This window comes from Ruditapes philippinarum, unplaced genomic scaffold, assembly GCF_026571515.1.
Source record: "Ruditapes philippinarum isolate M1 unplaced genomic scaffold, ASM2657151v2 ctg8752_1_1_1_1, whole genome shotgun sequence".
Taxonomy (NCBI): Eukaryota; Metazoa; Mollusca; class Bivalvia; order Venerida; family Veneridae; genus Ruditapes; species Ruditapes philippinarum.
Window position 1 is genome coordinate 34907 of NW_026854122.1, and position 24609 is coordinate 59515.

The 24609-nt window shown below is 30.3% G+C and overlaps 1 protein-coding gene across 1 annotated transcript; it reads right to left on the bottom strand.

Moving 5' to 3' along the window:
• Positions 1-1150: 1150 nt before the first annotated feature.
• Positions 1151-24510, bottom strand: LOC132739010 (uncharacterized). The gene is made up of 5 exons (XM_060726648.1): positions 24462-24510; positions 8869-9183; positions 7301-7600; positions 4341-4385; positions 1151-3482 (listed from the first exon to the last, which is right to left on the bottom strand). The coding sequence occupies exons 1-5, from the start codon at positions 24508-24510 to the stop codon at positions 3382-3384; spliced, it is 810 nt and encodes a 269-aa protein (XP_060582631.1). The 3' UTR covers positions 1151-3381.
• Positions 24511-24609: the final 99 nt, after the last annotated feature.

A 24609-nucleotide genomic window follows, 5' to 3' on the forward strand; every position in this document is an offset into this window, starting at 1 on the left:
TTATTATCTCCCTGTGTATTTTCACATTGAAGGCGCCATTTTGTTTAAAAAATCTGATAAATTAAAACAATTTTTTTCGAATTTTGTTGTGAAAACTATCTAGAATGAAAGAAAATGGTCTAACTAAGAAAATTAATCCGAACACCAATATCTTTAATTCAGTCGTTAACGCTGTACAGACGTTTAAAGTGTTGTTTACGTGACGTCACAATGTAGCGCCAAACAGCACGTGCAAAACAATCAAATCAAGTTCGCTATTTAATGTCGCAAACGAGTTAAATTTTACATTTATTTCACTTTTAATAATTTGTATTTCGCTTGGAAAATTATAAACTGAAATAAATAAACAAACAAAGTTGTATCAACGTTTTCAAAATTCGTTATTTTCAAAATGTTTCTACAAACGGTAGATTTAACAGTTTTTTTTTCAACCCACTGGAACGGCCTCTAAAGAACGTTTCTATTGGAAACTCTGAGGCGAAAACAAATTCAACCACCAAACATAAAGTCCAACGTTATAATAAAAATTATATTTTTTCTTGACGTATTAGAATGGAAATAGATATCAATTCTTCGTGCATTATTGTATAATAATGCACGTTTTTCGTTCAAATGCTTTGTAATTAATCACTCAGGCCTATCGGCCTTCGTGATTATATTACTACGCATTTGAACTCAAACCGTGCATTACTCTACAACAATGCACTCAGAATTGATATCTATTTCCTAAATAATGCTCATTATTTTATCCTATGTTATATTGTCAACTATGTATATGCTTCCTTTGCCGAAATAAATCTATCTATCTATCTATCTAAATAAATATCTCAAATGTATTTTACGCAACAAAGAAAGTCCACGAATTTTTGGATAACCCCTCGTATATATATATATAATCAGTCTCATAAGGAAAACAAAACGTTTCAATTAAAAGTGTAAGCCAGGTTTTCACTTCATGATAAAACATACGATAGTGGTCCCAAAATTTCACACAATATTTCGTTTAATTATATGAAAAAAATAAATAGCGATTTCAAATCTTAACATCTTATCTATAGTAATGCAATAAATTTCTACTTAACAAAATTAATTTCATACCTTACTGATATTGGTTTACAAAAATCAGACTATGAAAAAAAACCCTCGGAAGCACTAGTCAAAATGAAATTACATGAAAATTGCAGACTCGGTTTAACTGAGTCTTTACATGAAGCATAATAAAAACGTACAACATCCCTCGTATCGAAGTTTGCAATAATGAGGTAGCACGAGACGTTATTTCGAACTCAACTTGATAGCTCGACAAGCATGCTATAAAACCATTGGTGCTATTATTCATTCCGTCATCATTCATTGGCTCAGGTATTACATCACCTGGACTGTTCACTCATTTAGAAAGTCTGTCAATATTCTATGCGCAGAACGTAAACTTATTCTTCATTTTTATCACATATCCGTGCCGCTTTTGCGATGCCATTAAGATGATATTGCACAGTCGTGCATATAATTTGACATGACTTTATTTGCAAAATACAAATATAGCGTCAAGACGCGCTTAATGTTAGCGTTATTCTCTTGACTTTTTAACAATACAATTTTTCTATTGTAGCGAATGCTGCATTTTGCGCATGCACATTCTGCGTAGGGCATAAACGCAATAACAATGTCTACAATTTATCTTATTTAAAGGCTTTAACAGACTTTATTTCAAGTTATGTAATCCAGAAAACAGTTATTTTGGGGCGGCTTGAAGCAATAAGTACTTAAAACGTTAATTGTATGTATAACATATATACGAATCTATGATGAGGGAATATTAATTCAATGAAAAAAAGAAAGACAAAACAAAACAAAACGCATGCACAAAAATATATCATTAGTGTTAAATATTAACCTTTAAGTTACATAATATAGTACAATTTGCATTGTGTACTGCCTTTGAATAAGTGACAATGCGGAAAGTGCCAACCAGATTGACACGTAACCGGTTGTTTATTTTCAGCTAGTTTACAATGTCATTTAACCGGGACGTTTTTGTACCCTGACATAGTTTATCACGCAAAATGATGAAACTCTTTTTTGAAGTAACTTTTACATATAACAATCTCATAAATGTTTATTGACTTTGTGAAGTGACAAATAGTTTGACCAAAAGCAGTTCGTGCGTGCCTTGTATAGTATACATGTTCATGACCACGTCCACTAATTAAAAGAAATGTTCACTAATCATTCTTTTTTCACTCATTTTTTTAAAAAAAATATATCGTTTTCAAAACAGCAAAGAAAAGTTTCTTTTTAAAAAATTCATCCATATATACTATGAATATAGTAAAGGTAGAAATGTTCGCCAGCGAAACTACCATTAGGCCTTATTTAACGTCCCTGATCTTTGTTAATTGTCAACCAATTTTCACCAACAAATGTGCAATCTACTCAGAAATGCTTTTCTTTCGAGAAATAATAATATGCTAGTTGGTACGATTTTAAAGCGAAATGCACTTTTTGTCTAGGTAGGACATCGCTTGACCGAGCCGTAAGAAGACGATTTTGAACATAAATCGATCTTTTTCTTAATAAAAGAAATTAATGTCAGTGCATGCAAACAGTTGAAACAGAAAATGCAGCTATAATACTATCGCTTACCAGTCCAAATTTAGCCCAAAACGTATGTAGGTAGGCACTTTCAGAAGTTATTAGCACTGACTTCTTATATTTCCCGACATTACATGTATACATATCCTGACCCGGATATACCTCATGTGTACCACGCTTCTTATAGTAAAGAATGAGCGAATCTGGGTAACAGCGGGAAATCGGACATGCTTACTTTGAATATCCGTCTCAGGATTTGTAAATCGCCTATTTCTATATAATTGCATATTTTTTGAAAGTTTAGCGACTATTTCAAGCACCCGAGAATACATTTTGTTTTCGTTCATTCAATTTTGTAACTTATTATAATTCGAATATGAACACAGTTGCAAATATATTGTAAGTAGCTTCATATATCATTTTACCCTTTGATAAAGGTGGTTATTTTTTACTACTTTATCCTTGCAACTAGTGAAGTTAGTTGAGCGAAGTGCGCTGTAAGAGCAAAGTTGTGAGTGATGTCAAAGATTTAAAAACACCTTTGAGTAATTCGCGGAAATCATGGTAGTTGGAAGCATTTTATTGATTGTACACTATTGAAGTCAAACTTCCGATCTTTTACCTGCGCCGGTTTGCAAAATTTCGATTGTTAAAATATGAATTAAAAATATTCATGTCGTATTTTACAAATAATTTGCCGTGTGGTTAGATATTTCGATTTTTAATACAAATAATTTTCTCAAATAAACAATAATGCTTTATAATATTATAATTTCGCTGATATACGAACTAAAAGGACAATCCTTGAACGTATAACATAACCCACATGGACAGGACAGTTTTACCTGTTGTACTCATATAATTGCCTGTCTCTCTACCATCTGGGTGTGCTGTAATTTAGAAAATTTAGAGTATTAAACAAAGTTAATTTCTGTGAATACTATTGTGCATGTCATTTAATGCCTTGAAATATTATGATTATGCTTCTTGACAAGGATTGTGGCTATGTATAGCTTTAAACATTCATTTGACAGAATAGTGCTAAAACGTTTTTGCTGTAGTTAAGTGCCAGTGGTCACATAAGATTCAATTGATATGTTACAGAAAAAACACAGTTTCAAACCTCTTTATGCTTCACTTTTAATTAAGATGATCTCTCACCAGAAAGTTCATTATCGCCAGAGAAAAAGAAAAAAACAAATAAAGACTTGTACATCAAAAGGTAATATTGGTTTGTCCTTTCTTTAAAAGACGCTCGCAAACACGCACACCAACGCGATGATGGCATTTAGTTTATTTCTGTGAATACTATTGTGCATGTCTTTTAATGCGTTGTGATATTATGATTACGCTTCTTGAATATATTACATTATACATGACAGGAAATTTCAATAACGTTTTCTGTAGGTAAGTACCAGTGGTCACATACGTTTCAAATGATGTGTTACGGCAAAATCATTTATCAAAACATCTAACTGCATCATTTTTAATTTAGATAAACTCTCACCAGCGAGTTCACTTAGGTTCATTATTATTATCGCTAGAGTAAATGAACGAGCCTAGACGGATGCCTTATCACAAAGTCGTTACTTATTATTCATCAGCAACTTCAGTCAGTAAAAATCAAGGCAATTTGTGAATGCAAATATGTTTCTCGTTTTTTATGTTTTGGCTTTTTTACGAACTTAATGAACAACCCTTGTACGTATATCAATAACCCACAGTTTGAGCAATAATGGACTTTTCACCTGTTGTACTCATATTATCGCCCGTCTCTCTATCATCTGGGTTAACTGTAATTAAAATTGAAATTGAAATTTTAATAACATATAATAGAGTATATAATGACATTTTTTTTCTGTGTAAACTATCGTACTATCATTCGATGCTTTGCATTATAGTGATTATGTCACTTGGTCGGGATTGTGGTTACATATGTCTTTATACATGCATTTGACACTATAGGGCTATGTAACTCGTACGTACCAGTGGTCAAAAACGATTCAAATGATGTGATACGGAAAAGAAAACATCTTTTAAAACATCTTACTAATACATCTTTGATCTAAATTCATTTTGACCAGGGAGTTCACATACTAGGTTTATTATTATTATCGCCTCAGAAAAATGAACAACCGCAGACGGATGCGTTATTATCAAAGCGTTACTTACATGTATTTTTAATCAGCAACTTCAGTCAGTAAAATATAAGGCAATTTATGAATGTTTCAATTATTTTTCGTCAAATGTGTCAAACATTAATTTCATTTGAACTATATGTACACATTACCAAGTTAAAGTGTTCGTCAGATGTTTGTTGAAATAATATAAGTTTCTAATTTACTTTTACAATAATAATGTAAAGTATAAAAATCAAATAAAGACTTGTGCACGCCAACGTGCATGCTTGCACACGGACGGACAGAGAAAGAAAGGGAGAGGCATAGAATACCTCCAGAATACAACCCCATATTTGCTCTTTCAAATTATGTAACTTATGGTCATTCAAATTTGAACACAGTAGCAAATATTATTAAGTAACAGAAGGTTTATCCTTTGACAAAGGTGATTATTTTTAATTGGGTGTAAATAAAATAGTTCAAGGCCAAAGTCGAATCAAACACTCACACTCACCATTATGTCGTGTCACGTCCATGCTGATATTGAATAACAAGAATCAAAACTAATCCAGGTACAGGCTACAATATGCACGTTATATGCATATAATATATATTTTTCTGCCAGAAAGCCAAATCGTATTGACAAAGGTGATTATTGTAAGTCTGCTATAAATAAAAAAGTTCAAGGTCAAAGCCGAATCACACTCCTTCACACTCACCATTATGTCGTGTCACTTCCTCAGATTATTATATGCTGATATTGAATAATAAGAAAGAATAATATTCCAGCTACAGGCTACAATAGACACGTTGTTATATATATAAGCAAAATCGTATTCACGCATATTTATGGCACATATGCCTAATATTTTTCTGTCTTCTTAAAAGGCAAACATAAGTCTTATAACATTTGTATAATCGGTTTAAAGCATGTTTGACGCTTATGGCATAAATAAATTATTACTGAATGTGAAATAATTCTTCAAGTAAGTAGAAAATTGACATCAAAGTAGTACTTTGACTTTTATCGCTAAATCAGCGTGGAGGCTTTAAAAAGTCGCCCCGTACATTTAAATCAGGGATGTTATATTTCCGATCCTTATAGATCGTTCATCAAGGCATTATTGTTGTGCTTGTGGTATTTTAGTTCTTACTATTCGGCATCTTTCTTGTTGGGTGGTTCCAGTATTCCTCAATTGAATACTGTTGAATCACCCTTAGGTTATTTGGCCTGCTTTTTTATCTTTTGACGTCATATCTGTGATATGCAGGCTTCATAACCTTAGACCCCCTTTCAAAATTTCATTTTATTTAGTTCCGCCCATTGTTTTCTCGTTTAAGGCACATGTATTGTTTACTTGGGGACCATATGCCGCTTTTCATGGAATGGCACTAACGTGCCAATGTTGAAAGTTCCATGGTAACCGCCATATGAACACATCTGCGGATGTTTCAAAATTCTAAATTTTACCAGTTCATGTTAAATGTTGAATTCTGCGGTGCGTGGACGGTAGTTTGCACTTGACAGTACCGTTTATGAACAGGCTCAATCAAACCGAGCCTGCAACATTTTCAATTTTGCCGTGTTGGGCTTTCTTTAGGGATTCTTATTTCTCTCTATTCCATACAAAATAATGAAAAGTTGGTGGTTCTGTAATAAAATATACCGATAAAATTTATAGCGAGCTCGACGAGCTGGCCCGAAGGGCCTGTTCGCAAAGCGAGCTTTACGGTAACGCGAGTACCTGCTAAGTGATGTTTTTGAAAACTTTCGTCCAAAGTACCGAATTGGACACATCGCAACCTTTCGAATTTAAAGATAACGATAAAAACTGAGGAATTCTGACTGAAAACGGATGTCTACACTGGTCACCCGCGCACGTCTATGGGAACCATAATTGGACAGGGAACCAGAATAACGGAAGCTGTGTATCAAAAATGAAAATCGAAGGCGCCATTTTGTTTGAAATCTGATAAATAAAAACAATTTTTTTGTCGAATTTTGTTGTGAAAACTATCTAGAATGAAAGAAAATGGTCTAACTAAGAAAATGAATCCGAACACCAATATCTTTTATTCAGTCGTTAACGCTGTACAGACGTTTAAATTATTGTTTACGTGACGTCACAATGTAGCGCCAAACAGCACGTGCAAAACAAATAAATCAAGTACGCTATTTTAATGTCGCAAACGTTTTAAGTTTTACATTAATTTCACTTTAAATAATCTTTATTTCGCTTGATAAATTATAGAGTGAAATAAAATAAACAAAGTTTTATCAACGTTTTCAAAACTCGTTATTCATTTCACGACAGGGGCGGAGCCATATTTAACACAGTACGTGTGACGGCACACGCACTCGTTACTGCATTTGAAATAAAAATGAGCGATTATTTCATACTATTTCACGTAAAAAGTACATCGAGCTCGCTTTGAGGCTTTGCCTTTTTCATATTATGATATTTAATAAAACATTAAAATCAAAAGTTTAAAATGTATGAGGTTAAATTGATTGGTATTGTGAGTATACAACGTGTAAAAGTAAACATACCATCTTAAATACACATAAATAAGCATATAATACTTACTTATAACAAACATCTTAGCAGAAACATTTAAAGGTGACGACAATGCATCGTTCATGACTGAAAATAACACATTTGTCATGTGATGGTGGTCCCTAACAGTGAAAAGTACCATATAGGTTGTTAAATTCCATTCTAGAGGTGTATATGATTCATTTCCTATTGTCATGGTAACGGTTAGGGGACGGGAACCACCGTGTATCTCACATACAAGTTTGAACATCTCATTATCCTCACCAACAATACAGTCCTTGCAATTTTCTATGTCTCGTAATCCAACTATTACAAGTACACTTGGTGGTTCTGAAAAATTATGCATTCCTTTTGTTAACAACACATAAAAATAATGAATTATTTATATTCTGTATGCTTTATAAATGTCTGATGATTTGTCTTACTCAACAATGATATCTTTTAACAAATGCACATAAAGACAGACTTGAAGATAAATTTATTTTGTGCTATTATTAATAGTACTTAACAACCACTTGTTAAATACAAACTGAAAGACACTTCTAGTGCAACGCTTACGTTATTTTGATAAAAAATATATTCGAATTAAGCAATTATAATCGTTGAACTTAATAACAAATATAAAATTCTGAAAACAAAGTGATCCCTCGGAAGCATTAATCACAACAAAATTACAAGAGAATTGCAGACTCGGTTTGATTGATTCTGTACATGAGGGATAATGAATACGTGAAACATCCCTCACGCCCCCTAGCACCGGCTTGAGCGGTACTCATTTTTCAACACTTAATAGTGCTGGCATCAATGATCCGGAAAGACCAGAAAATATAACAACAATGAAGTGAAGTACGGGGCAACTTTTTACAGCTGCCACACGGCACTTGACACCTGCTGTTGTGAAGTATAAAGCTACATCTTGACATATGTGCTTCCTGTTAATGACATTGTTGTCATTTAGTAATAATTATAACAATAATGATAATAATAATTATAACAACAACAATAATAATAATAATAATAATAATAATAATTATAATAATCATAATCATAATAATGATAATAATAATCATAATCATGATGATGATGATGATGATGATGATGATAATAAAACGTATGAGCTTCTTTAAACAAGGATGGCAAAAATAAAAGAAATAAAACATAAAAAGCGAAAATTATTACAAAATATTTTAATGAAGATATTATACGATAATTTTTACGTCATCAATCATCACCGAATATATTCCTGAATGAAGTGATAGTTTTTTCTCACATCTTTATCTTGCTTTGAAATTATAAAATATAACTGCAACAGTATAATATTACTTTCCCTGTTCAGAAATAGAAATCGTTCACGTGTGGAACTGATTACCAGTCATGGATGAATGACTTCATATCGTTCATGTGCAGAGGGTGACCAAACCAGTTCAGATGAAATTTGAGAATGACATTGTAGAAAATCGTTGCGTTAGAACTGTCATTCAGTGTATGCCAATGTGTCTTTACACTCCCTAATTATTTGTTTTACGTACAAATTGTATTTCTGCAAAGGATTTTAATGATCTTAAAAGTTCATTTCCAGTTAAGAAACACACACAAACCTGGTAAGTTCACGGTAACAGGATCTGTGTACATGTCTACAGGAGAACCACAATAAACCCTATATTGTCCTTTCATAGAAACATTGAACCTGTATATTATCAAGATATATTTGTTATGTTGTTCCATTTTCTCTTCGTAACTACCTCCATTCAATGTTAATGTTTCGCCAAACCTTCCGTCGAAACGTATCCATTTACGTTCGAGTCTATCACGGTTAAGCATTGCAAAACTTGGACAATACTCAATTTCCACGTTCCCATTCTCAACCACCTTTTCGGTTCTAAGAGAGACGGTTCCACAGTGATTGTCTAAAGCTTGAAAACATAGCAAGACTAGTATTAACTGTGTAATTTATAAGCTGTAAATATACTGAGTTTGACCATTTCTTAGAAGTTATAATACAAGTGTAACATACTTTTGTATTGTAAAACTAAACATTTCTGATGTAATGATTTTATTTACTTATAAGCAATTGCGATGTGATACATAAATTAAAATATATTATACAATTTTATACCCTTTAATTGCACCAAACCTTCAAGTTGAAGTTTCGTAGTTTCCATCCAGCAATGTAACAGAACAAGCTTTCTTAAAGGTTAGCTATTTCAATTCAAAATATTAAGGCGCCAATTTATTACAATTCAGGACGTTAAAGCGCAAAACTACAATTCATGTCTAACAGAGCCAAGTTGTTACAAAAAATGCTGTAACAGTCCCAATCTATTAATTTCAATTCAGGTTTATACATCATTAACCTCTTATTTTTCATTTGTCAAAGCGGAAAGCTATTACGATTCAGGTTGTAACAGAGCTAAACAATTGCAATTCAGGATGCAACAACGCAAAACTATTACGATTAAGGTTGTTACAGTGGTAGGCTGTTACAAGTTTGTTGCTTCAGTGCTAAGCTTTAAACATCTCAAGTTGTAACGGTGCTTAGCTATAAGAGGTCTGTTTGCAACAACGCTAAGTTTTTACAAGACGATTGTAACAGTACATTTACTAAAATTTTCGGGTTTAAAAAATTTCATGTTGAATAAAACGTCTTTTAAAATTTAAAAGGTTTCGTAACACGCCAAGCTTTTGAAATTCAGTCTGATAAACGAAAAAAGCTTTACAACGAAATTGATTTAGTGTTTAATATAAAAATGAAAGGGTTGTTATTTGCCAAGCTTTTACTTCGGGTTAAACAGAAAACTTTTTACGAGAAAGGGTTTTTAAAACAGCGTTTTTGCTATTACAAAATTTTAATTTAGTTTACAGTAAAAGCATTAAAATTTATATTAGGGTTGTTACTTTGCGTGCTAATCCCTTTTATGATAAAGGGAAAGGGGAAAACCCAAACGTTTGGGTTACAACAGCCCCAAAAGTTGCCAGTTTATTGAAAATAATATTTGAAATAAACGGGAACTTTTTACAATAAGGTTTAAACAGCGCCCAAGCTTAAAATGAAACCCCATTTGTTTTAAAATTTTCTAAAGAAGGGCCAAACATTACGGGCACATCTAAAAAAAACCATAATTTTTCATATAAAAAATAAATTTTTAAAGCACGAAAATAAATAAAAAACGTTTTTTAAGAAAAACCCTTTAAAACTTCCCTTTGCGGGAAAATTCTGTCGATAATATCCCCCAAAATAACATGCGCCTTGACTTTTAAGATCCGTATCTTTTATGTACTAAGCTAAAAAATATAAAAAAAGGAAAAAAATTTTTATTCCTTAATTTTTTCCTAAAGGGTTAAAAATTACCCGGGGTTTTAAATAAATGATGAGTAGTTTTTCAAAGTTTTTTAAAGTATAACAACAATGTAATCCATTCCCCGGGAAAAATATTAACACATGCTGCACTTAAATTGCTTGTCTGATTTTAGTTAAAAACAATAACCCTTTAATGCGCCATTTTTTGCCCTAGGAAGGGTTGAAATATACCCGAAGGGGTTTTCTTATAAATAAATTCAAGTCCTGACATTGATTTTTTCCTAAAAGTTTTAAGTGTTTTTTTGAAGAAAATCTGTAAAAAAAAATTGTGATTTTTGGGGAATAGTTAAAACAAAAATAAAACCCACAAGTTGATAAAACATAAAGGGACTATTTTTTGGGGTTTTGGAAAGATTTAAAAAAAATCAAGTTTTTTTTTTTAAAATTTCAATACGGGTTTGGGTTTTAGATGAAAATCTTTCAATCTTTAAATTTTCAAAGCACAAAGTCTTTAATTATCACAAGTTTTTTGATAAATTTTTACATAATAAAAAAGACATAATCATACACACAAAAAATTAACTATATTGTCATTTAAAAGTCATGCTAATTATTTGAAATAAGAGCACATTTTAAATACATTATAATACAAAAAAGCTTATCGTAAAATAAAAGTACACATTTTGAAAAGAAATTTAAGAAATTTTTTTCGTTTGTTGAGTTAAAATACTTTGTCAAATCTCATTTTAAAAAGTCTTACTTTTTTTTAAAAAAATTTCCCACCTTGTTTTACTTAAATTAATTGAAATCTATTTATTTTTTTTAGCTGCCCAAAGCTTTACTGTGCATAGCAAACCCCCAACAGGTCTGAAATTTTTGTTATCATCCCGGACAGTTCTTAAAAAAGGCCCATGATACCTTTAAATTCCCGGGGCCTTTGAAAAACATATTTAAAAAAATTTTGACTTTTTATTACGTGAAAATTCCTTTTGCAATTCACATTAGAAAGAAATCAAGATGACGATTTTTTTAGTAAAAAAGAGGCATCGAATAAGCATCCATTGATTGAAGACCTATGAATCACTACGCCACCCGCTATGTTGCATTTTTGATTATTTACGGAGCGTGCTTTTTTCTCCTCAGTCCAGCATGTACATTTTCATATACTGAATTAGTGCATGACAGGGATATGCAGTTTGATTTCGTTTCAGTAAAACATTTTAGTATTTTATTCAAAATAGAAAATTTACGAAAAACCCGGAAATACCTAAATAATACCAAAAGGAAAAATGAAAACTGTTGCAGACTCATTTGATTAAAATGTTCATGCACCATACAGCAAATTAAGTAAATTCAACGTTTAAACATTAAAATGGTGAATTTTTGCGTTACAAGAACAATCCCAATTTGTTCATACGGCATTATTCAATAACCTCTATGCGAACTTTCGTGCAGTTCCATGAAAAAGCGGCTTTGTTCTAAAAGAAAAAGAACGTTCCCCAAAGAAAATAATAACAAAGGTAATACTTTTTGGCAGAAATTTTATTCTTACAAAAAAAGAAAATCAGCAAACTTAAATTTAAATCTTTAAAAGTTTAATTATTGGACATACAAAAGAATGGTAAAAAATATGACGGATAAAAAAAAGAAAAAAAACAAAAAAAAACCCCAAAAATAACCTTTCTCTTGATAGTAGGGCAGAGAATATCGGCACAAAAACCCAGGAAATTTTTGAAAATTAGAACGGTATTTTTTAAAAGTGATGAAACCAATAAAAAGAAGAAAGGTTTGTCCTTTAGCTCAAATTTACTGTTTTTACCCATTTCCCAATCAAAATTTTGTTACCAACTAATAAAGGGATTCTTCAGAAAATTTCAATCATGGGGTTTGTTTGGGAAATTTTGGATGTAAACAATCCTTCACAAAAAAACCTTTTTATTTTCGTGAAAATCTTTACAAAACGCCCCATCTTTTTGGGTTCCCCTGTTTTTATCATAAATGCGAAAACTTTTTTTTTGACTTTTTTTTAAGCATAAATTTCATTATCATTATTTTTATTACCCAATTTACACCCAGCTAAAAGTTTTTGACCTCGTAAATGGTACATATGAACGGATAGATGATGAAGAAAAAAACTTTTAAAGCAATAACAGTGTCTTTTTACTTACAAAATTTTTAAAAAAGTTCTTGAAATTTTGGTAATTTTGGGAAATTATTAAAAAACACGGGGAGAAGCAATTTTTTTAAAAAACATGCAAACAAAATATGTTTCCCACAAACCTGAATGGTGGGCCCAGGGAGTTTTTAAATTGGTGAATTTTTTTTGGGGGGCAAAGGATAACTTCTTTGTGTCCGATTTTGTTTATTTGTTTTTATCCCTTTATTTTTAATTGCACCGTTTTTTTAAGGGTTTGTAGATGTTTATGGGTTGTATGAGTGTGCTGTTTTATAAGCTTTTACTGGAAATATTTCGTTTTTCCCAAAATGTTGTTGCCCTTAAAAAACCAAAAACGCCCGTAAGGAACCCGCGAAATAGCCCTCACTTTTTTGAAAAACCGTTTTTTATCTAATATAAAATAACTTTCTTTTTAAAAAATTTCAACAGTTGGTTGCTGAAGTTGATGATGAATTGATAAAATAATAAAAAATTTAATACAAAGCGTAAAACAGGGGAAACTATCTGTTTTTAAAGGGGAAATCCGGCCTTGCAGTATAAATACTAAAACCAAAATCAATGTTATAAAATTTTCATCCTCAGAGACTTTGGGCTTTGGGTCTTTTGGGGTAAACCCCACTTTTGGGAATCTTCTGTAAAAGACCTTTGGGTTTACATTTATTTTTTTTTCCAAAATTTTTTCGCATCGTTTAGTGTTTTCTATGATTTTATTTGTAAAATTTTAAAATGCGTCGTCTGGTTTTGCCTTATATTTCTCCTAAATTTGGGTTTGGTGCCTTTTGGCCCTTTTGCCGAGGGGCCTGTTTCGGGGTTGGGTTTTCATGTTTAAATGATCAGACATCTGGAAACCGAAAAATTCCCAAGGACAACCAAGCCAAATTAAAACCCGGGTTAAAATTTATCCTGCAAAGTCCGGGGGGCTACCCCTAAAACGTATTCCAGGTAAAATTGGGCTGAAAAGTTCTTACTTTTTAAGTTTTTGGTATTGTTGCCCTTTTAACTCCCCAAATCTCAATATACTTTTCGAATTTTTAAATTCACTAACTTATGACAATCTCACACCCTTTTTTTGAAAAAGGGATTTTCCGGTTATTGAACAAAAAGGGAGAGTGGTGTATTATCAAATGACGTAGAACACGCCTATCCCAAACATCCAAATCTAGCCCCCAGACATTTGTAAAACAGTAATTCTCTTACCTTCAAATTTGGTTATTCAAATATTTTTAAAGGGGGAAAAAAACACATGATTGTTGAAATTTACCATAAAAGCCTTTAATAATAATATTATACCCCGGGTATGAAAGAAATTTGGGTGACTTAACTTATTCAAACTAATTCAAACCAAACATTGACGTGCAAAGCAAAAATTACTTTTGATAGTAAAGGGCATTTTTGAGAAATAGTAAATACAAACATAATATATTGTTGTTTTGGTCAGTCATTCTTATAAAGTTCTAAGTAATTAAGAATATACACATTGAGGATTTGATTTTTGTTGAGCATTACAATTTTTGCTGAAATTGTCAAATTTATTAAAACCATTTAGACAAAGAATGAATATGATTAAAGTATTAATTTTGATTTTATTGCAATGACAATGGGGTGAAAATTTTTTTTAAAGCTTTACACCCCTTTTCTTAGAACGGATCCCTTTATCAAGAACCTGGCTTTTAAAAAAAATTTTCCCTTTTTAAAAAAAACAAAGCGTTCTTTTATTGTCTCAAAATTCAGGGGCTATTTTTTTTGGGCCTTGTTTTTTTAGAAAAAAAAATAGACACAAAAAAAACAAATATAACCTTTATTTTTTGCATATTTTTACACCCGATATACTAAAAACACCAACTATAACTTCATACAAGAAATTAAAATATATAAAAATATACTTTTAAGTGAAATTTAAAATTGATTTTTCATTGTAGGGGTTTAATTTTTAGAGGAATTTTAAAGTTAATATACTAGGGTCTTTAACATACAAAACTTAAAAAATAAAAAAAAGGGTTTTTTTAAATAGAAAACAACGCCAAAAAATTTTCCCCTTTCATACTTTTTAAAAAAATTTAAACCTTACATATAAAAATTTATCCAATGACTCCCCAAATTTTTAATAATTGATTTGAAAAAACTTTTAAGTTCGATGACTAAAAAATTATTGTTTATCTACAACTTAATTCCCAAAGCGGGCATTTAACCGACCCAGGCGTAGAGAATTTTTAAATACTTTCATATCAAAGGCTTCTTTTAAAAATTTAAAAATTTTTTTTTCAAAACAATAAATTCAGTGTAAACAAAAATTTAAAACCCCATTATAAAAGATTGTTTATAGGGTGTTAAATGAGTTTAAGGGGGCATTTATAAAAAATATAAAAAATAAAAAGTATTTAAAATCAAAAATACGCTATAATTGTAAAGGGTTTAAAAAGGTAAATTAAAAAATAAGTGTATAAACCCTTTATTTAAAAAACATCCCTCCCGGGCAAAAATTATTTTTGGGATTTTTAAAAAAGAAAAACTCAAAAAATCCTTGTATGGATAGAGTAAATTTGGGAAAAATAAAAAATTGATTTGAAAAGCCAATGGCCTTTGCACAAAATTTCATTTAAAAAATTGGAAAAAACTTTTCCCTTTAAAATACAAAATACTTTTCTTGAGCAAAAATATTGTGTTAAATGACTATTTTCATGGAATTTTAAAAATGAAATCTATGTTTAAAACTCGTTTGAGAATCGAGCAAAAATTTTTGAATTTTTAAAAATTTTTACTTTTGTTTTATAACATATAAATTTTTTAAACTCATTTAAAAAAGGGTCTTGCTAAAATTTCTAAAAAAATGATTTGTCCCCCCTTGCTTTTTAAAAGAATTACTTTTAATAAATTTCAAGTTTGAAATTTGAATTTAGTTTTAAAGGGGTTAACCGCTGTTTACCGGTTTTAAAAGCTTATCCCATAAATTTTATAGACTGGAAAAGGCTAATCATTTTTTATTTAAAAACGGGAAACGGGTTGGGAATTGATTTTTTTGGTTAACGATTACTGATTTGCCCCATTTTTAATAGCCAGAGATAAATCAAAAATTAAAAAATTTAACTATTACTCTGATTTTTAATGCACTTTTTTATCGATGTTGGCTAAATATAATTTTCCATGGCCCAGATTTATGATAGGAAAATTTCGGAAAACTGAATGCCAAAATAAAAAGCAAATTAAAACCCTGCGGGAACATTTTTGCTCCCAGTACTTTAAGGGCATAGTTAATCCCAAAATTCATTTGAAATTTTTTAAAATTAAACAGTTTGATGTTTTCACTTTGAAAAAAATTTGTAAAAACTTATCATTTTATTCATGTTATTTAAAAAAATAAACAATTTGTTTAAAAAATAACATGTTCCAACCTTAATCAAAAATACTATAAAAAGACAACCCATACAAATTTATAAACTACATCTAATATTGTTTAAACCCCCTTTTGGCTATAAATTTTTACTATAAAAGGCCCTTTTGTAAAACAGGGAAAATTTTAATGTGTAAGAAAACTATCTTTACTGACTATTAACATTTTTTGTTTGAATTTATTATTTTACATAAAAAATTAAAAAACAATTAAATTTTTCCAAAAACAAATATTTTTTTTTTAAAAACAAAAAACAACACTTTTTAAAAATCAGGTCCATGTTATGTTATAAAAAAAGGGAAATGTGAGAAACCCATTTGGAAACAAAAGGGATTTTAATTTTTCCCAAAATTATTTTTGAAATGTAAAAAATAAAAAAATTAAAATTTTAAAACATTTTTTTCCTTTTTGGTTTAAAAGGGTTTTGCAAAATAAAAAATTTCGGATGAGTTTGGGGGTCCTATTTACCTGGTAAAATATATGACTTTATAATGACAATCTTTCAAGAATATAAGTTTGACTAGAAATTATTGAAACGATAGAATTAAAAAGCTAATTATTTTCGGTTCAAGTTTTTGATAATAAAACCAATCATTTCGTGTCCACACTATGCAAGCCCTAAAAGATAAATACCTAAAAACATTTTGTCAAGAAATACAAATTACAAATCGAGTAGCACCTAATGACACGGAACTTATCAAATAAATAACACAATTCACAACTAGTCCAAATCTTTTCAATAAACCTTTGACAAAGACACAAACATACAGTCATTCAATTCTGCATACTGTACCTTTGTTTTCATGAATGTTTCTTTTCCACAATAAATCAGCATAATAAAACTTTGTGAATAATATACAAAAAAAGAAAATCAATTTGACAATTATTTTTAAATGTATAATCAAAAATATTTACACCACTCGTTAAAAAAACCCTGTCAACGAGTTTACAAATTTTTCCCTGTTCCGGTAGGGTCATCATCAATTTTCCTTATTAGCTTTCGTCTTCACATCAAATCTAATCAACATATTCTTGGGTGAATCTTCTGTTTGGCAACTGCTGCTTTTGACGGACCGCATTTGATCAAAGGCCAGGGTCGCATAAAGCAATTGTCCATCCGTGGCACGAAAGAGCTTAAAGTGAAATCAATCACAGGCACATATCATATCATTATTAATCCAGATGTTATACTATTTGAATCATTTGGCATAAATATGTTTTATCTAATAAATAGCTTTAACATATAATGTCCACTCCAGTAAATTATGAAATCAAATATGAAGTTTAGCCTAGAACAACGTGTTTCCCATTTAGTGTATTAAATTATACCTATACATGTAATCTGTTTTTAATTTGTTAAACCAAACAAACAAATATGCAATACAAAAATTACCTTTTCCACTTTTGAAGAAATTTGGTAGAACGGAGAAGAAGCGGATTTTCTTGTCTTGTTTACTTGCGAATAATATTGTCTGGGTTTCTGTCTCTTCTTTTTTATTGGTTTGGGAAATATAGGAATACTTGTCCATCACATGTAGCCGATTCCCGTCTGAATCTGATTTCCTTCTGGACGATTGTATTTGGGCCTCATTATCTAGCCATGCCGTTTGATTTTTCCCGCTGGGCGATCCTCCGACTTTTGTATAGACATCTTGGTAAAAAAGTAATAAAAAAAGCATTTATGCTACAAACTATTAAAATAGGAAAAAGTAAATGTGTGTCTCTTGAATGACAAATCATTAAAAAAGTTTCAGTTTATTACAATATGTTATTTCCGCACAAGAATATGTTCATAGTAATACAAAAATAAATTGTGATAGTGTTGATAATTACGATACATTTTTAAAAAATTACGTCAAATTAATAAATAGATAAACGTTCTTTTCATTTACTTTCCCAAAGACAAAAGAAGCGGACATAAAATGGATTTGTATCCATCTATCTTTTAAATTACTAGTCAAAAAATTTTTTTTTCGACAGTAAACGCGCATCAAATAATTTAACGTGTACAAACGCCTAACCTTGCAGGGGCCCCTTGTGTGTCGTGGTTCTACCCGACCCCTTCTCTCTTATCTTTCAATGTTAAAAAAAGCAATGGAAATATAACTAAATACTATGTGAAAATCAGTACAACCATTTTGCAAATACCCAACTTTCTTTAACGTTGCTTTTAAAATAAATAACATTTTTGGTATATATTTCATGGGAAAATTTAAAAAAGGGGTCATTTTGGTTTAAAAAAAGAATTTAAAAGGGGTGCGGGAAAATGGAGTATTAAACTAAAATTTAAAATTCAAAAGTTTTCTAAATTTTAACAATATGCCCAATAAAAGTAAAAAAGACAAATATAGTTTTTTTAAAAATTGTACTTAAATTTCATAAAAACATAAAGTTTTTTATTTAAACCCAAATGTAAAAAAAAAAAAAATTTTATGAAATTTGGGAAAACATAAAGCCCCTTGTAATCAGGGTCGCGGGTCGTCATAGGAAGGGGGCTAAAATTTTGGTGACCCAATTTTGTCTTTCTGTAATTACAGGGTTTTTATCTAGGAAAAACCTTTATATACCATAAAATGTTAATTGGGAAAAACCAGAAAAAACATAAAATAACAATAAAAAATTAAAGGAAATAAGCATAGAATGACTGACTTTCTAATTACCTATACCCAACATTTTATATATTAATGTGTATATACAAGATGGAAATATGAAAAGAAAAAGGCTTAGCTTATAATGGCGTTATATTGTGTATTTTTCACTCTCAAAAATCGGAGGTCAAAGATCTTTAGGGACACTACAAGTCTCCTGTACAAATCCAAATGGCTAGTTTTAACAAAAGGCTCATAATCAGTCCCTATTTAGCCATGAGTTTCATCAGAAAACTTTTAACTAAACGCTGCAGTGTAAGTCGTCCGTTTTGCGCTTGATCTTATCCTTACCTTCAAGAGTTTAAACCTTTTTTTCCTGAAGACAATAAACAAGACAAGCAGCAATGACTGACGACCACAAGTACACATGCACCCAATTATCCATATTAATTGATTGTCGACCCCGGGATTGTGCCGGCCCGTTTTCTGTTTGGTTATTACTTATGTCTTCATCAACCCTTTTTCTAAAAAATATATAGTTTTTTTTTATGATTGACTTAATTTTTCACTTTTGAATTGTTTTAAATTTAAAATCTACTACCCGTATAAATAAACTGGTTTTGGGATATAAAAGTTCAGAAAAATTGGTTTTTCCCTTGTGAATCAATGCGTTCAAGAACCCGTCCATCATTTGTCCCAAAAAAAAGGGCGATCTAAAAAAAAATTCAAATTCCCAAAATTTTTTATTGGGAAAAAAATAAAAAATAATAAATTTTAAATTTTAAAATTTTTTTTAAACAGAACGTGGCGGCCCTTTCCAAGCGGGTTTAAATTTGGGGGGGAAAAGTTTCAAAATTTTTTAAAAGCCCTTTTTAAACTTCATCATATCAATAAATTTAATATGCAGTTTTTTCAATCACTTTTCTCCTTTCCCTTTTGTTCCCAAATACAATGGGAATTTTAAAATAAAATTCTGTCAAAAAAATTACACGGGAGAATAAAATTTTTACCCGTGTCCTTTTTAAGGGCAAAGAAAACTCGTCACAATCAAACCCAAGTTTAAAATCTTTCCATTGTCTTTTTCACTGACCCTTCAGTTTACTTTAGAAAGAAAATTTCCCCGCACCATGGGGGAACTTTTATTCGTTTAAAGGGCCTTTTTTATTTTTTGATACATTTGGGTGCACTTTATCTGAGCGTTGCAGCGGGTTTTGACCAAAACAGTACATTTTCCCTAAAATTTGGCTAGGTGAATTGCTAACAGCTTTTTTCTTCTAGCATTACATTTGATGGAGGGAAATTAAAAAAATAATATATTTAACTTATTTTAAACAACTTTTCCCACAACTTTCTTTTCAATGCAAAGATGTAAAAACTACAACAGGTTTAAAAAAAACCCGCATTTTTTTTCTTTCTCATAAATTTAATTTTAAATTTAAAATAACAAAAACATTGTAATAAAATTTCATTGCGTGTGAGTCAATTCACAAAAAACAACAACAACAACAAAAAAACAAACCAAAACATAAAAAACCAACAACAACAAAAACAATACAAAAACAAAACAAACCAACCGTACACAGAAAAATTAACTTCTTTTGGCAGTGAACATATTTAGCTTTTTCAATTTTGGTTACCATTCATTTGTATCGAAACAGCACGTTATGTTTCTTTGCTTCCATTTCCCGTTTGAACCATGGTCAGTTATAACATAAGTTATGTAGAGATTGTAGTCGGATTATAAAAAATGTGAGTGCGAAGACGATACATTTGAAACCAGAAAATGCTGACATACACATTCGGATTAGGTCTTCCATTCAACCCAACGTTGCATGTGTGAATGTTAACCAGCTTCTCCATCTCTTAGAATTTCCGGCACCGAAAATTGAAAAGGTTGTGTTTCTGTTAATATACAAAGGTAATCATTATTTTTTTTCATTTCAAAATTACATAAAATCAAAATTTGTTTAAGAAAATAAAAACGTCCCCACAACTAGCATAATCATGGTAATGGTAAAATATACAATTTAGGAAATATCCGCAGATGAGTTCCGGGTATCTAATAGGAATGTCGCACCTGAACATTCTTCAAGGATCGCAAATATAAATATATATATATAAATAAATATATATATTATATATATATATATATATATAGTATATATATATATATTATATATATATGAATATATATATATATATACAAAAATACCATAAATTCTACAGTTCTACAACAATTTCTGTCAAAACGTCAACAATTAAAGTGGACATTATACCATGCATATATTGAAAACAATACTCCTTTATTTGACTTGCAAAAACAACATAATTATTATATCAGACTTGACTTTACTATTAAACTTAACCATAAATTCATAAAAAGTTTTCCAGTTTATTAAAAAACCTCTAACATCATATTTCTGAAAATGATATGAAATAAGAAATTTTCACAACGGGGGTTTAAACATAATACCCGTATTTTTAGAACAAAAAAACTGATACTTTCATTTAATTTATACTTAAATCCTTCTCAGGTAAAATACCAGTAAATTTTGTTGCCTTTGTCGTGATTTTTGTCGTTATTTTTCAAATGCGGAAACAAAAAATATAACATTTATTAAAATCAATTTCATTTAAGTTGTGAAATTTAAATTTAAAACACATCTGCAAAACCACGACGCCCAACATTCAAGCTGTATTCATGGTGGCCAAAAGTTTCCTTTTGAGATTTGGCCCCCCATTCATTTACTTCAATTATTTCTTTATTATAAAAATATGAAATATAACGGTGTCTTATTTACAGCATAAAAAGGGACAAGGACAAAATGTTAATAAATAATAATTTATTATAAATGCTTTAGTTATGAAAAACTTCTTACACAAAGCGGCCTTTGTTTTAAAGTCCTTTAAGCCATTTTTTTGATATTTCGGTTTACTGACCGCCGAACTCTGTATTTTGGGGAAAAATGAAAAAAAAAAAAAATCTGCCCCCAAAAAAAATTCTGTGTTGTCTTGAAATACGCTGCTTTGACTTGTCAAAGAAATTTGTCGCGGTAAGTATTTAATTAACTGTTAAAACCTACCATATATGCCAGACTATTTTACATACGATTTATACAGTGAGATACGCAACCGGTTATCTTTACTCGAGGAATTTAGCCTGTCGTCTGCTAGTTGGGGAAAAAGTGTTTGAATTGGCAGGTAGTAATGAAAGAAATGTCCGTTAAAAATGGGTTCAAGCGGCAACCATTTCTCACAAGAATTTTATAATCAGGCTTTATCATATTTCATCAAATGCAATTGAAGGTACGAAATGCGTTAAAAATGTAAAAAAAAAAAACCAAAAAAAAAAAAAACACGCCAAATTACGTAGGCCATTACATTCCCAAGGACAGAGCGACGAGAAATCTGCTGCAATTGACAAGATCAGTTTTTCAGATTAAACAAAAAAAAAATAGTCTTTAAAAGCAGATTGAATACAGGTTTTTCAAACAAAACAAATAAAAAAAATGCCCCGCACTTACTTTTAATAAAGATTTTTATGTCAAAAATTGACCTGCTTTTTATCCGATAAAAAATATTTTCACAATGGGCAAAATTGGGAACATGGACTTTGTGTAATCTTTTTTGAACTTTTTTTTTAACATCCGATCCTATAAAGAAATGAGTGCAAGTCATTCTGATTTTCGGCAAACCTTTGATGGATTCAGATACAACAGCAGGTGTGTAAACATCAAAGAATTGACAGATTCTTTTGAAGAGGCTCGTCCCCCCCCCCTCCCACTGCCACTTGTCAAAAAGTCATTGTGTGTAGAATTTTATGTGTGTTTTTAAGCAATTGGCAATAGTTGGCAATTAAGTTTTTTTTGTGTATTTAAAACAATCTTTGCGAATAGACAATCGGCGATGTAGTTAATTTCATTGCTAGTAAGTACTATGTATATGTATGCACCACATTTTATAGTTATTGAAAACTTTTTTTTTTTTTTTTTGCCCCGCCGACCCCTACCTTTTTTTGGAAAAAAATCAGTAAACCAGAATAAAAAAAAAATTGGCCTTAGTATGCATGTTTTCGGTTGAATTTTGTGCGCATTGTAATGCGCTTCCAAGAAATGTTATCACGGATAATTACTCTTCAGAAAAGAAAGTAGTTGAAAAGTACTCAAATAACTGTTTGAATTCAGGCTACAAATAAATAATGAGTAATTTATTCAGAATTAATATTTCTATATGTTCAAAAGAAGATAGTGTCAAAAAAGGGTCGTTTAGACAACATCAGATAAAGATTTCTCCTAGCACTAGTATGACAACATTGATGATGATTCCGCGGGTGTTACCCCACCCACTTGTGGTAGTGACGAAAGTGCTTCGCCCACTTTTAAGTACTGATAGCAAAGTTGGCAAAGAAGTTTAAAATTATTATATTTCAAAAACTGTTGGTGCGTTAAAAAAACAAACTTAATATTAGGAAATGTTCTAATTTCATTTGTTTTATTCTGAATACTTCTCTTTACTGTTCTTCGTATGTAAGTCGAATGAAGAAATAATGTGGCCATTAATATAGCTTGTGGTTTAAAGCATGGGTCAGAATCATTTTACTTCATTAAACATCAAAATAAATAGAAATTTATTTTTCAACACGTTTTGTTGTGTATATTAAAATTCATTTGGTTTAACACTGATATTTATTAAGAAAGCGTGGTTATTTTGACTGCTGGCATATGCGGTTACCATGGAAACTGTCCGTTTACAAAAAACTAACACGTCAACATATATTTGTAATTCTATTTTTGAATTCATCATACAATTTTACTTGATATATAAAAAAGGCAGAAAATTCTATGATAAAAATATTTGAATATCTTTAATTATTTACAGAATTCATGTTTACTGTTCTCATTTTTTTGTTCAGTTAAGAAGCATGAAAACCTCATTTTCTTAAAGAAATTCAGATTATCATTGTTTTCATACAGAACCCTTAGATTAAGCATTTTTTTTTGTATAAAACTATGCTTGTTGTGTGTGTGTATTAAGCTGTCTTATACATTCTTATAAAACAGTTTGGCTGTTTTGACAGTTTTGAGATATACGGTTACCATTGAAACTGCCATTTTACAAAAAAAAAAAAAAATCCAACACTTCAACATATATCTTTCTTTTTATTTCGAAATCGTCATTAAATTTTACTCATCATGCTTGTTATGTGCGTGTATTAAGCTGTATTATACATTTTTGTTACACAGTTTGGCTATTTTGACAGTTTTGAGATATACTGTTACCATGGAAACTGCCATGTTACAAAAAAAATCCAACATATATTTTTCGATATATTTAATTATTTATAGACTTCATGTTTTTTTTTCTCATTATTTTGTTCAGTTAAGGAGCATGAAAAACTCGTTTTTAAAGAAATATGTTAAGATTATCATTTGTGTCACGCAGAATCATTAAAAAAAGGTATATTTGCATAGAAGTATGCTTGTTGTATGTACATGTATTAAGCTATCATATACATGTTTTATTTTTTATAAAACAATTTAGCTATTTTGTCGGTTTTGAGATATACGGTGACCATCAAAACTGTCATTTTACAAAAAAATCCAACACAACTTTTTTTTTTGAATTCGCCATTTAATTGTACTATCAGACAAAAAATGTAGAAGATTCTATGAAAGGATTTAATTGTCATAAAACTATAGAACGTGTCTTTAAAATAACATGAATTAGCATAATATACTTACTTATAACAAACATCTTAGCAGTAACACTTAAAGGTGACGGACAATGCATCGTTCCATGACTGAAAATATTACACTTTTCCATGTGATGGTGGTCCCTTTACCAGGAAAAGTTTTCCACATACGGTTATTGAATTCAATTTTTGAGCGA